General features: G+C 45.8%; 1 protein-coding gene across 1 annotated transcript; it reads right to left on the bottom strand.

Moving 5' to 3' along the window:
- Positions 1–4,416: 4,416 nt before the first annotated feature.
- Positions 4,417–13,515, bottom strand: LOC148477554 (uncharacterized). Its single transcript, XM_088456560.1, has 4 exons — positions 13,485–13,515; positions 7,107–7,847; positions 5,420–7,036; positions 4,417–5,318 (listed from the first exon to the last, which is right to left on the bottom strand). The coding sequence occupies exons 1-4, from the start codon at positions 13,513–13,515 to the stop codon at positions 4,417–4,419; spliced, it is 3,291 nt and encodes a 1,096-aa protein (XP_088312686.1).
- Between the last annotated feature and the right edge of the window lie 521 nt (positions 13,516–14,036).

Genomic DNA, 14,036 nt, shown 5'->3' with positions numbered 1-14,036 from the left:
GACAGTCCGTACCTGTACTGGCAGGAAAAAGAGGCAATTTGGAGGCCCCTGTACAAACTGGCTCTATTTTACCTGAGTTGCCCCCCTCCAGTGTGTACTCCGAAAGAGTGTTTAGTGCAGCCGGGAACCTTGTCAACGAAAGGCGTAGGAGGTTACTTTCACAAAATGTGGAGAAGATGATGTTCATAAAAATTAATTATCAACTCTTCCAGGGAAACCAGCCTCCAGAACGTACAGGGGGACCTGTGGTGGTGGATTCCAGCGTGGACGAATTAATACTCTGTGAGGATGAGGATGTACACAACACTGAAGAGGGTGAGGAATCGGTGAATGAGGAGAATGAGGACGACATCTTGCCTCCGTAGAGCCAGTTTGTGCAGGGACAGATTAATTGCCAGCTTGTTTTGTGGGGGGCCAAACAAACCAATCATTTCAGCCACAGTCGTGTGACAGACCCTGGCGCTGAAATGATTGGTTTGTTAAAGTGTGCATGTCCTGTTTATACAACATAAGGGTGGGTGGGAGGGCCCAAGGACAATTCCATCTTGCACCTCTTCTTTTTCTTTGCATTATGTACTGTTTGGGGCCTAGTTTTTCAAACTGCCATCCTGTCTGCCACTGCAGTGTCACTCCTAGATGGGCCACGTGTTTGTGCCGCCCACTCGTGTCGCTTAGCAGTCATCCAGCTACCTTGGTGCAACCTTTTGGACATAAAAACACTATTGTGAGGTGTGAGGTGTTCAGAATAGACTGGCATAAACTGGAAATGAATGGAAATTAAGGTTATTGAGGTTAACAATAGCATAGGAGCAGAAAAACCAACACATTCTGTGATTTTAGCTGTTTTTATGCTTTTTTTCAAAAAAATACAGTTCCAAAACACAAAACCCAGAACCCTAAACACGGAAGGGTGGTTTTGGCAAAACCAATCCAGATCCAAAACCAAAACACGAAAAGTGGGCGGTGCACACCCTCAGGTCCCAGGCGGTAAAGCGAGCTCACTCACATATACTATTCGTAGGAATAAGTAGGACTGCACCTATCAGAGGCAGTTCAATTATTTAGGTAGAATTGCGTTGGTTTTACGGCAGGTTCTAAACTTGCCATTTAGTGAATCTGTGGTTTATAGTCTTCTGATAAAAAAACATTGATGTTCCCCCCGGGAGTCGCTAATGCTGCTTTTTCTATTTGGATACGATGTGGAGTGCAGCAAGTCGGCCAGCTGGTGGAAGGGGGCGGGTTGTGTCTTCCTTTTCTGTACTGCAGGCTAAGTGGGACCTTCCCCCATCTGAGATTTGGAGATATATACAATTGAAGCATTTCGTACAACCTGGGGAACTACTTACTGTTTCTGTCAGACCCCCGACTCCTTTTGGGGACATGTGCCTAGCACCTTCACACCCTGCGCATTCCCTCTCGAGAGGATACAGACTTCTGAATGGACACATGTACTCTGTTCTAACTAAATATGGCAAAGATTGGGAACGTGACCTACAGATCTACTTAACAGACTGTGACTGGAGCAGACTTTTTCAGAATACATTTGGTAGTTCTGTTAGTTACTCTGTGATTGAGACACAATTTAAAGTTCTATCACGTTGGTATAGGTGCCCCCTTACCCTAGCTAAGATGTTCCCTGGGGTGTCAGATAGATGCTGGCGGTGTAGTGCTGAGATTGGCTCCCCACTACACATTTGGTGGGATTGCAGGTTTCTACGCCCCTTCTGGGACCAAGTGATATCTATTTCCAAGTCGATTGTGGGCACGGAGACACCCTTTGATCCCTCTTTCTGGCTTCTTAATTTATACCATGGCCCTTCGGTAATGTATAAAAAATCCCTATTAAAGTTCCTCAATAGTGCAGTGAAAGTTGTTATCCCGGTTCGCTGACTACTCCCACCCCACTCTTAAGGAATGGTACACCCAAATAGACATGTACATGTCTATGGAGGACCTTCATGTGACCCCGGAAAGGAATCAAGAGTTCATCTCTACTTTGTATCCATGGTTGTAATTTAAATCTTCATGGAACATACCTGAAGTCTGTGGTATAATCATGGGCATCTCTCTACTGATGGCGTTCTTATAAGTAGTTTTGGCTGACGGCAGGACTTTCTCTCTATTTGTATTTTGGGGCTCCAACTCTCCCCCCACTTTTCCTTCCCCTTTCACCCCAATCCCTTCCTTTTCTGCGTTGTTTTAGTTACTGTCAGATTCTTGTTTGTTTATAATATATATATATTTTTTATATTAGACTGGATAATATTTAGATACTGTTGCTACATTTTGTAAGTATTTGTATAATCAGTCTATGTTGTGCGAGATGTTTATTCCGAATTCTGATGTAACGTTTTTGATTATTTTATAATTGTTTTGATAAATACAATAAATATATATTGCAAAAAATAAAAAACATTGATGTTCTATTCCATTCTAAAGTGTGGTTTCTCAGTGATTTTGCAGTGGGTGTGAGCTTAGTGAATCTGCAGGATGCAATCCCATCGATAAACAGCCACAAAACCGTGGGGATTTCAAACCCCTATGGGGTCTATTTTGTGCACTAATAAAAAGGCCTAATATATCATCTCCCCATACTTCATATAGTGATAAGTGTGACGAAATCACTGATTTCTCCAGATTTTCATTTATCATGTCAGAGTCCTTCAGTCCCCATGGAGGGAGATGGAATCAGTAAGGAGACTTATCTCCTTGATGGGACGGTCCAGTGATGCATATTGATATAAATTAGATGGTTCTTCTAATTCATTGGGTTTGGTTTTGCCAAAACCACCCTCACGTGTTTTGGTTTTGGATCTGTATTTTTTTTTCAAAGATTGATGACAACAGCTAAAATCATGTTATTTGGGCCTGTTTTTGTTCCTACAGTGTTATTAACCTTGGTAACATTAATTTCCAGTCCTTTTGACCACCTCACAGCTCACAATTTTGTTCACCAATATTGTCCATAAGCCCTCTATGCCCTGAGGCGTTAGATCCTTACACAGATGTTATTGTCTTAACTGACCTTAATGAAGACACGGACAACTGAAGTGGAATCAAAATTGAACAAATATTTATTAAATACAAATCTCTTTGGTGGCGAATGAAAAGCATTGCTATCCGAGCTCTAGCCCACGAATAAACTATGAATGAGGCTACCTGAAGGCCTCTGACGCAACCTGAGCTACGATAGGCTACACCCCCTTTCATTTGGCTTAGTACTACTGAGCCCCACCTCTAGGAAGAAGCCCAGGTCCCCCCTTAAGGGCAGAGATAACTTGCCCTGGGAAAGGCAGGCGCCCCGCAACTACCACTTGCGCCCTGTTGGGCCGCTGAGAAGCAATGCTTTTCCGCCAACGCTAGGTCTAACAGAACCGCAGCACGCCACCAAAACTACAATTCCACCCCAAATGCGGAGAAAAGGCTACGCAAAAAATGAGTCATGCCCGCTTCATTAAGGTGCACCCCGTCCGAACGAAACAATCTGGGGTCATCATATTTGACATAAGGGTGTTTAATGACAGAACCCCCTCTTGCTGCAATGAAGTTACCAACAGAAGCATTGACTTTCTTCCTCGTCCGGTCTAAGACCACCGCGCTGTAAGGGCATCGCCACACTTGACGTTGGGTGATGTCAGACCATATTATTCTAATGGGACCCCATCGAGACTGCAGCTCTTCTAAATCAGCTTTAATACGAAGTATAAGGCTGATACCTGTCCCTCTCCCCAGATCGTTGCCACCGGCATGCAAAACCTAACACCCGGGTGTCCCCCATTTTGCAATGGACTCAGTGACAAGTGGAATGATTCCCTCCCATCTAAGCCCCCTGACACCTAACCACCTAACCTCCCGACCGCCCAATAGACCTGCTGCCCTGGTGGATAAATGCGATTGCCCCGCCCAGTAAATGAAGGAATGCCCGATAAACCAAATAGGCGAGCCGTCTTGAGATGTATCTGTAATCAGATTAATCCCAAAACAGTTAATGCTAATCCATTAACAAGGACATACAGGCCAATACAACAATTTCACAACAAACAACACCAATATGAAACATAATTGGGCAGCCGAGGGAAGGAAGGGAGGAAAGGAGGGGTAGCGCGATAATGAGGAAAGGAGCAGGCGACCCAGGCGAAGGTAAAACCATCTAAAAAAACCCTCGGGGGTATAAATTCTTTGTTATTTCTTTGTTTTTTGTTTTTTTTCATTTTTTTATTTTCTTATTTTTTATTTTTATATTTCTTTCTTTATTCATTCATTTTATTTTGTTTCATTTCTTTCTTTATTCATTCATTTTTCATTTCTTTCTTTCTTTCCCCCGAGGTAAAAAAAAATTACTTTCGGCCAAATCCCTTCACACCCCCACAATGGTGACGAGTAAAAGTCTGGGTCAACCCCGCAGGGAGCGCATTCCTAGCTGCTGGTGGTAGGCCGGATGTACCGCTTGTAAGCGGACGATTTCCAGCGGCCAAGCGACTGAATGCTGCTAACTGACATGCCCTCCTCCGCAGCGCACGTGGCAGCCCCTATCCTAAAAGAATGAGTGCCGTACGCAGACGTATCCAATTTTAAGGCCAGTAAACAACGCTTAAATACAGCTGAAAATTGAAATTTTGTGAGGGGAGAGGCATTAGCATGCGCCAGCCAGTGAGAACAGCCGTCGGGGCGTAAACTGGCAAACTTAACTGCCAACGAAATGGGGCACGCTGTTGACTGAGGCTGCTCCTTGAGGGTGATCCATCGTCCCCGGCCCAGCTGATCGGTTTTTGAGCGGTGAATTTTGCACAACAGGGAATCTGCCTTAAGGACTACATTCTCCGCTAACATTCCAGAATCCAACGATCCCTTGGATGACGCAACCAGCTCGCAGATTCTAAAGGCCCCGTAAAAAGCCATTGAAAAAGCAACCTGGAACAGGGCTGCCTCGTGTGGATCCGCAGCTACCGTCGTGACTATATCGACTAGCGAACGCAACAACGAAAGGTCAATGGGCCGCCTCCTATCCTCCTTGGGCTTGTCGCAACGAGCCCATCCTTTCATGGCTTTAGAAACTAAAAAGGATTTAGTTGGATCTGTTCTGCCATATAGTTTTGAAAAATAAGCAATCCCAGCTAGGGCCGTGCTAGTGGACGGCCTGGATCTGCCTCCTTCGTAACAGCCCCATACAAAAGCGCTAAGACATTGCTCTTCTGTCTTACCTGAAGCAACCTCTGACCCGAGGAAGTGCTCCCAATCCCTCCAGGCCGCAAGGTATGCGCGACGCGTAGACGGCGCTAATGCCATGGTCGCCAGCCCTTCTATGCCGGCTCGACAATCTGCCACACAGAAGGAGGACAAATTAAACCTTGCAAACTCGCCTTAGGAGCTAAGCCCCTAAACCTCAACCACTGGAAACGTGACAATGCGTCTGCTATACAGTTGTCAGTCCCCGGGACGTGGCACGCCCTAAAACCAATATTCTCCTCTAAACAACGGAGGACCAAATGCCTGACTAAGCGCAAAGCGGGCATGAAAGACGACTTTTGGTTATTAATGGCTTGCACAACCCCCAAATTGTCGCACCAGAACACAATGTTCCGATTACTCAATTTGTGGGTCCAGAGCTCAACGGCAACAATTATTGGAAAAAGCTCCAATAGAAGCATATTAGCCGTCAAACCCGAGGCATGCCAAGCCTCCGGCCAAGGCTCGGCGCACCAATCGCCATCAAAATAAGCGCCAAAACCGAATGCCCCTGACGCATCTGTGAACAGCTGGAGACACTTGCTATTGACGGGCGGGGAGGGCCAAATCCTAACTCCATTAAACTTGTCCAAGAACGACAACCACAAAGTCAGATCGTCCTTGATTTCCCTAGGCAGTCGCAATTTGTAATGGGGTAAAGATATACCCGAAGTGGCCCTCTCCAGCTTCCTACACAAAACTCTCCCAATTGGTATCACACGGCATGAAAAATGCAACAACCCTAACAACGATTGCACTTCCCGTAACGAAACCTTATTTGCTGCTATGCAATGACTAATCTGCTCTCCCAACCGCTGAACCTTGTCCCCAGGTAAGCGACAACAGCCGGCCGATGTGTCTATCTGTATCCCCAGGTAGGATAAGCACGTGTCTGGACCTTCTGTTTTCTCATGCGCGATGGGCACCCCAAGGGTATGGAACAATGAGTTAACTGAAAAAAGCACATCGCCGCACGTGGTATGACCCGCTGGTCCCACAACTAAAAAATCATCCAGGTAATGTGTAATACCTGCATGACCGGAACCCGTCTGAATGCACCATTGAAGAAAAGTACTAAACTTCTCGAAGAACGCGCAAGAGACTGCGCAGCCCATAGGCAAACAGCGATCCACATAATAAGAGCCGTCGAACTTAAAACCCAGCAGCCGGAAAGATTCGGGGTGTAATGGCAACAAACGGAAGGCAGACTCGATATCCACCTTCGCCATTAGTGCCCCGAGCCCAAAACTTCTAACAAGCCGTAGTGCCTCGTCAAAAGATTGGTAACTCACACTACAAATGTTAGGCTCGATGGCGTCGTTAACAGACCGGCCGACAGGGTACGACAAGTGTTGTATGAGCCTGAACTTACCCGTGACCTTTTTGGGGACTACACCCAGTGGCGATACGCATAAATTGGGAATGGGAGGTTCAGAAAAAGGACCGACCATGCGCCCCAATCTCAGTTCTGCACCCACTTTTTCTCTGACCACGTCGGGGTACATTCTGGCCGAGCGCAGGTTGCGAGAAGCTACAGCTGTAACAGGTGCTACAACCGGGATGCGAAAACCGAATGAAAAACCGTGAAATAAAAACTCTGCGGATGCCCTATCCGGGTAAAAACTTAACCATCTGCTCAACGCTGGCAAACGAATCGGGGACGGAGCCAACTCCAGACTACTTGGCGTTGTCGCCGCGAGGGGTGCTTGAAGACCCGACTGTCTTAGTGCAATCTTTGGCGGAGTGGTTTCTGCTGCAGCTAGTACAGGAGTGACGAAAACGACACTTCGCACCCCTGTCGCATTGTCCACTGTTAAAGGCAAAACATTTCCCTTTAATGAAAGGAATGGCCTGCGATTTGCCTGCGACCGGATTCTTACACTTCGGGGCGCTGTCGCCCACGAATTTTCGCTGCTGCGTAACGTCGAGCCATACTTCGACGTCCTTGAAACCCAAAGCCATGGTTTTTTTACCGTCCTGCTTCCTACGAAAATCTTCATCGTAGGAACGCCAGGTGGTGCCGCGGGCCTTAACCTGCATGCCATGAATGAGATGAATGTACCTAAGTACATTCATGTGCTCTGCCGGCCTTGTCTCTAGGTAACAAGCACCGAAAACCAGCATGCCAGTCATCCAATTGTCATAGGAACGGTACGCTTCTTCGCCCATTCCCCCCGCGGCTTTAGCTGACGCTAAGCCTTTCCTGCCTAACTCCGTAATTGTAAAGGTGTCTACATAGCGACCTTTATTAATCTTCTCCTTAATACGCTTCCTAACTCCTCTAGTGATAGCCGTATTGGAGCAATGTACTAAATCGGCCTCCGAAGCCGCAGAGGCTGCTGGCGCCCTGGCTGGCTTAACCCCTACTCCTGTGTCCTTTCCTTTAAAGTGCCGCTCTAGCATGCGCATGAGCTTGCGCGGCCTCTTAGGTGAACCTGAGGTAGAACTAGAATCGCTGGTGCTTGAGCTATCGCTGCCAGGTACAATATCATCACAACCCTCCTCACCAACGCCGGCGACCGCGGCCGTAGCTCTTCCGTCTTTATCTGAAACTTGCATCTGTGGGGTCTGCGGGGTCCTGAGCGTGTTCTCCACTCTGTTCTCTGGATTTTCGGAAGGGGCTGTAAAAGAAAGAGGAGCGGCAGTATCAACAAGCCCAACCCCGTGTGTCGTATTAGCAGCAGGAACTGTCCCTACAGATTGTGGTTGCTCAATCATATTTAACGACCCGCCGTCTGAAGCAGGGTGTGGGCCGATGAGAGGGGGTTGGTTAGAACTTGGCGGCGTAGCAGACCCCCAACCTGGAGGAGCCCAAGAGGGGTAAGGACCAGTCGCAGCAGACCCTTGCGCCAAAGGCTGGTAGAATGTGGGCCAATACGGAAACATTGAGTGTTGCGGTGCGTGCAAAAAGGAGGCTGGCATGGGTGCATGCATCCATGGGGATGTGACCTGTGAAGTGTGTGGAACACCCGACCCACTAAGGCCAGGGTGGGCACCAACACCTACTGCGGGCGAAAATGCGGGAGCGTTAGGGACGAAAGCCTGGTGTGCGACTGCGGAAGTTGCAGCTGGAGCGCAGCTGGTATTAGCATAACTGCCCTGTGAAAGCGCAGGAGCCTGCACCGTGGCCAGACCAGTGAGAGCAGGTGAAATGCTCGCCTGCAGGGGGGGCTGCGGATCAGGAGTAGGGGGCAGCGCGTCATGTGGGCTGCCCTCCTGAGGCCTGAGCTGTGGGGGGGCCTGATAGGGGACAGCCGCCAAGCAGTCTCCCTCATCGTCTGTGGAGACTGCTTGGTGTGTTCTGTGTATGGGGGACCTGCGCCCGGGCCTGGGCGCCTAACATGGGAGCTGGAGGGGGAGGGCGCAGCCCGCTGAAAGCGGCGCCGATAACCGGCGTGGCTGGGGTGGGGTCATGTGACCCGCGAGCCGAGAGAGCAGGGTTAGGCTGGCCGGGATTAATTGCCGCGCCCGGCAGCACGCGCGGCTGGCGGGGGGGAGAAGAGGGAGCCGGCGGGCCGTGCGCGACCGAGCTGCTGGAGGCGCCCGGCGTGGGGACAGCGCGGCTGTCGCCGCGGACGGATGACTGGGCAAAGGGGGGTCGCGAACCCGCGCTGCCCAAAACAGGTATGCGGGAAGGAGGTGGAGGGCGGGCGGGGCTGGACGCTGATAGTGGGTAAGCAAGATCAGCCTGGACAGAGGGGGGGGGGGGGGCGGGGGGGGGGGGCTGAACGCCTGGGAAAAGACATGGTGAGAGACTGTAAATAGAAAAAGAGTAGACAGGGAAGAAAGTCGGGAAAAAGGAAGAGATAGCAGGAAGATTGTAGTGTTGAGTGTCAGGGATGAAAAAAGGAATATTAAAGCATTAAATAATGAGAGTCTGAAAAAACAATATGGCCGACAGAGATAACTATGAAATGCACTTAACTCTGAATTTGCAAGTCACAAAGAGGAAGTAGAAACTGCTTCCCCTTCTTTAAGTATGTGAGCTAAGCCCTCCCCACCAAATCTGTGATAGGCTGTTTTAACCAGCCTAGGCCTGTCAATCATAAGGCAGATTGACATGAAAACCCAATGAGCTTCTCTAACCCCCATATACAGAGTCTTATGTAGCATCAGGCATATGCTGCCTTCAGCTACCTAAAGCTGACTGGCTGGCTGAAACACAAGGCAGTTTAAAAAAACTTTAGCACATCTATGAAACATTGGCACAAAGCAGTGGCAGACAGGATGGCAGTTTAATAAACTATACGACCCCACAGAAACCAAGAATGTTTTAAATAATCAAGAACTATATCAGATGCCTGAGATCTCTCAGGGAAATGGAGCTGTAGTATTTATATATTTGAAGCCAGATAAAGGATTGATTAATTAATTGATTAATAATTCTAATTGATTGATTAAGACAATTAAATTTAAGGCCATAAAACAATACAATGTTAATATTCAAGGTTTCCTCACAAGGGTTGAAAGAGAAGTCAAGAAAATTAATACAGTAGTTGGACTGCAGAGCTGCAAACTGCAAATCAGTCTATCTTACACAAATATTAGAAGGCTGACCTGCTGGCCATACTACCACCCCCACCCCCCTCCTTCCTAATTGGGTAACATACTCCAGTAATATATTGATGAGGTGCACCAGAGATTCTGAATATGGGATAATACCATGATATTTCTCCTAAATCTAGTCCACAAGCAGAGAGATTTTCTGCTTATGCATGATCGCCAAACTTGCAAGCATTTCTGTTAACTGCTGTGAATAATTTATCTTGTGCATATTATTGAATAATACAAAATTTGCTCTATAATTCTGAGAAGTTTTTTTTTTTTGAGTCACCACATATTTCTGGTTAAAAATTTGTTGCTAATTAATAATGTATTGGAGCAAAAACCAATAAAATTGTTTGTCGAAGCAAAAAAGACCATCCCCAATGCCCTCCAATAATACAGCCGATAATGAAAAGAAAAGTAGTGCAAGATAGAATTATCCTTGGGGGACAAATTACATCAACTTCACACTGCGAGTCAGACTATTTATATTATTAACGTGTTGGCACAACACCTACTAGGCGTTATTGTTGGTAAACACAGTACCACTGCCTGGCTGCCTAAAGTTTTGAACACACAAATTTTACAAAAAAAAAATATTTTTTTATTTCAATTTTTTTAACAAATGACCACAACACTAATACCTCTTTTCCACCAAAAACCCGGGTCCGACCTGGGTTTTCAGACATGGTTCCAACTAGGGATGTGCAGGCTCGGATAGGTTCGAGTTTGCACGTTGAGTTCGGATTTTTCCCTCCAAAAAAACGGAACTCAGAAAGAGGCAAAACGTCATCTTGCATGGACGAACATCATCATTCCTGGACAAAAGTCCAGGAATGATGATGTTCGTCCATGCAAGATGACGTTTTGCCTCTTTCTGAGTTCCGTTTTTTTGGAGGGAAAAATCCGAACTCAACGTGCAAACTCGAACCTATCCGAGCCTGCACATCCCTAGTTCCAACCCAGGTCAGACCCAGGTGAGACACCGTTTACACAGCAACATCGATTTGCGTTATTCTCAGGTCAGCCCCGTTCACACTGAACCTGGGTCTGCCCTGCTAAACTTGTGAGATCATAAAAAGTGGGAGGTGACTGCTCCACAGCCACCAATCAGCTCATTTTAGGCATGACTCAGGTTAGATAACCCGGGTTGTGCTGTTTACATTGCACCATTACCCAGGTTCATCCTGGAGCCGACCCTGGTAGCTAACTGGGTTGGATTGCCGGGTCACTTGACCTGGGTTATTCTTCAGGGGCCCTTTTACACTGAGCTGCGACCCAGGTAGACCCAGCAAAAACCAAGGTTTTTGCTCTGTTGTAAAAGGGGTATAAGACTCACATCACTGATATTAAAGTGGTGCACAGCACCTACTAAGAATTATTTTTTTTCTTTTTTTAACACAAATGCCAATTCCTGGCCCTTAACAAACACAAAGCAGTGCCCCTGCCTTTACAGGTTTTAGATACACTGTGTGCAGTAATCTTTAACTGCTGCTTACCACTTCCTGTTTTTTTTACAATCAAGAGCCCTGCCTACCCTCACCCTCTACGTGGGATCTCCAGCAAGGAATGGCGCCAGAACACGAGGGAGGGACTTTTATATGCAATTCAAAACACGTGAGATCCGATGCCATGAAGATGATGAGTTGCCTTGCTTTAGGATCTGAGCCTGACGGAGATAACGGAGTCGGGACTCTCATCTATAATATAAATAGGGCAAAATCAATATTTTTGTAAGAAGTTCAAACAATAAGACATTGCTGAGGAAACTACAGAGACAAATCTTTGTTAGGTGCCACTGGTCCTAGTTATGATGAAACATTTAAATATTCATAGATCTTAAGAAGTGAATAGAGCATTAATATGGGAAAAGGTCAGACATCTAACCTTGTAACACTTTCCTCCTAACGTTCAAGAAGCAACAATATTTTCCAAATTGGATGCATCAAGTTAATGGTGGCAAATTCCTGTCTCAGAGCGGAGTGCTTAACTAACTACATTTATTATACCCTTAGCCAGATTGTGTGGACTGGGACCAGCCTTTAGAATCAGTTGTGCTCTAAAATGTTACAAAAATAAAATAATGAGTCCTTGTTCTTATCCTCGATAAGACACTGGAAGATCCTCATGCTACACATACAAAAATCCTCAATGTATTTAATGGTTGAAAATTGAACACAGAAAAGTGTTTTTTCCCAGAAGGAGGAAATAGAGTTTTGTGACAGATAATTACCACACAATGAGGGGTATTCAATATGAAACGTTAACTTCACTGTCGAAGTTAACGTTTCATATCAGAGTTTTTACCTGCGTTAAAGTATCGGGCGCGCTCCCGCTTATACCCATATTCAATATAAAATTAACGAAAACGGGAAACTCCGAAGTTGGATTTGCGTAAAGGTACGAATTTTTCCTTAAAAAAATTGTAAGACTCCCCTAAAGTAGTAAAAACATGGGGGATCACTATGGGTACCCCCGTTTTAGCCTTTAATTGAAAGTCGGGGATTTAAATAGCCGCAGCAGGTGTTTTTTTCCGACATTGAAGAAGTGATCCAGAAGAGCACTTAGGTTATTTTTTTTGTTTTTTTAAGTGGTCCCATCAAATTTGGGGTACATGAAAATGGGTACTAGCATATTTTTATGTCCCCAAATTAAGTTTTAAAAAATTCTGCATTTGTGCACCTGCCGCTATAATTCTATTCTAGAAAACACCTGCCGCATACTTGCAGAATAGCCCTGAACCTATTTCCCTATTGTTAAACAATTTTTTCCCATTTTTTTTTCACCCCAATTTTTAAATTAATTTTTTGGGGTGTCCCTATTATTTTTTTAATTTTTTTTGACACAGTTCTTTTTTAAATGTCAGTCCCAGGGGTGCAGGCTATTTTTATTAAGCCTGCACCCCTAAACCCCAAATCTGCACTTTTTTTCGACACCTATTCAATGGTGAAAAGTTATCCCCGTTTTTTATCAAAGACTTTTCAAAACTGCGATAAGTCTTTGAAATTGAATACGGTGTAAAAGTAAAACCTGCGATAATGACGTCATACCTCCGATATTAACGCAAAAACGATGTTATCGCACCCATATTGAATACCCCTGAATGTCAGGTCTTGAAAATGTGAGAGGTAGGAAAGTTTAAAGACCTAAACAAATACTACACAACATAGATGTTTATTGTGAATTGGATCTACTTTGGATGACATTTGAAAAAAATAGTTACAGTACTGTAACTAATCCAGTCCAAGTATTTGTGGTCTGATCAGTAGACTGCTGTTAATAAATACAAGCCACGCTTACTATTTAACCAATTTTTGTCAAAACCAGTGCTTTTGTGGTGGTCATGAGTGAGGATGCTCAGAATGAACCTGCCTTGTTCTTCTGAGTGTGAGCAGTGTATGGAATGGGATTGAAATGCTGGCGGCTCAAATCCCGACAGCAGCTGCCCGACAGGATGAAGATCCCGTCAGAGGCAGGTAAGTATGCTAACCTCCCCTGTCCCCCACTCCTAACCCTATGCCTCCCTATGTGGTGTATAACCCTAATCCCTAATCTCCCCTTACTACTCCCTAAACCTAACCCTCCCGGGGGGTACCTAACCCTATCTCCCACCTAGGAGTGCCTAATACTAACCCCCCCAAAACCTAGCACTAACCCCGCTAAGTGCCCTACCCTCCCCCCTGAGGCTAAGAGGGCGCACGGCTCGTACTTACCTCGTTCAGGCACGTATCCTCCTGGATTCATAGGCGCTGGTCACATAACTACAGTGTATGATGTATGCACAGTATACAGTATTCAGTTATGAAAATGTAGAAATGCACAAAAGGTGAAATGCTGAAAAAAGAGAAAAATTCATAGCACTGGCCCCTGCACAGGTTCAGAAGAGAAGAGCGGTGGTGACCTTTGGAAAATGATTCCTCATTGTCGGGCTACCATCGCCTCTGGTCCCCATGGCCCACACAACAGGGGTAAAGATACACCCTATGACCACTAACTATTTTAACACTTTAATGATCCAAATAGGCATATCGTAGTCAGTGTCGGTGCAAGCAACAATTGCCGTCTAGGAGTATTGCTGCAACTTCGTGAGTCATTTTAGAGTCATTTTAGAATCCAGTAGTTTTGTGAATGGTGAAGTCTTCTATAGATGCTTATCTGGATTATATTGTTATAAGTTGCTCACTGATTATAACTCACTGACAACTCTGAAAAAAGGGTAATCATTTAGATCAAGCACTATTGATACGTTAACATCTAGGGGTAGA

Source organism: Taudactylus pleione, unplaced genomic scaffold (assembly GCF_031769625.1).
Source record: "Taudactylus pleione unplaced genomic scaffold, aTauple2 ptg000707l, whole genome shotgun sequence".
NCBI classification, from domain to species: Eukaryota; Metazoa; Chordata; class Amphibia; order Anura; family Myobatrachidae; genus Taudactylus; species Taudactylus pleione.
This window is presented reverse-complemented; position numbering and strand designations above follow the sequence as displayed.

Bases quoted from the DNA above. Each gene is read 5' to 3' on its own strand.
- LOC148477554 (XM_088456560.1), bottom strand. From the start codon at position 13,515: ATGAATCCAGGAGGATACGTGCCTGAACGAG. The intron at 7,848-13,484 runs GTAAGTACGAGC...TTTCTTTTACAG, and splicing joins AGGATACGTGCCTGAACGAG to CCCCTTCCGAAAATCCAGAG. The intron at 7,037-7,106 runs GTAAGAATCCGG...TGCCTTTAACAG, and splicing joins GGGCGACAGCGCCCCGAAGT to TGGACAATGCGACAGGGGTG.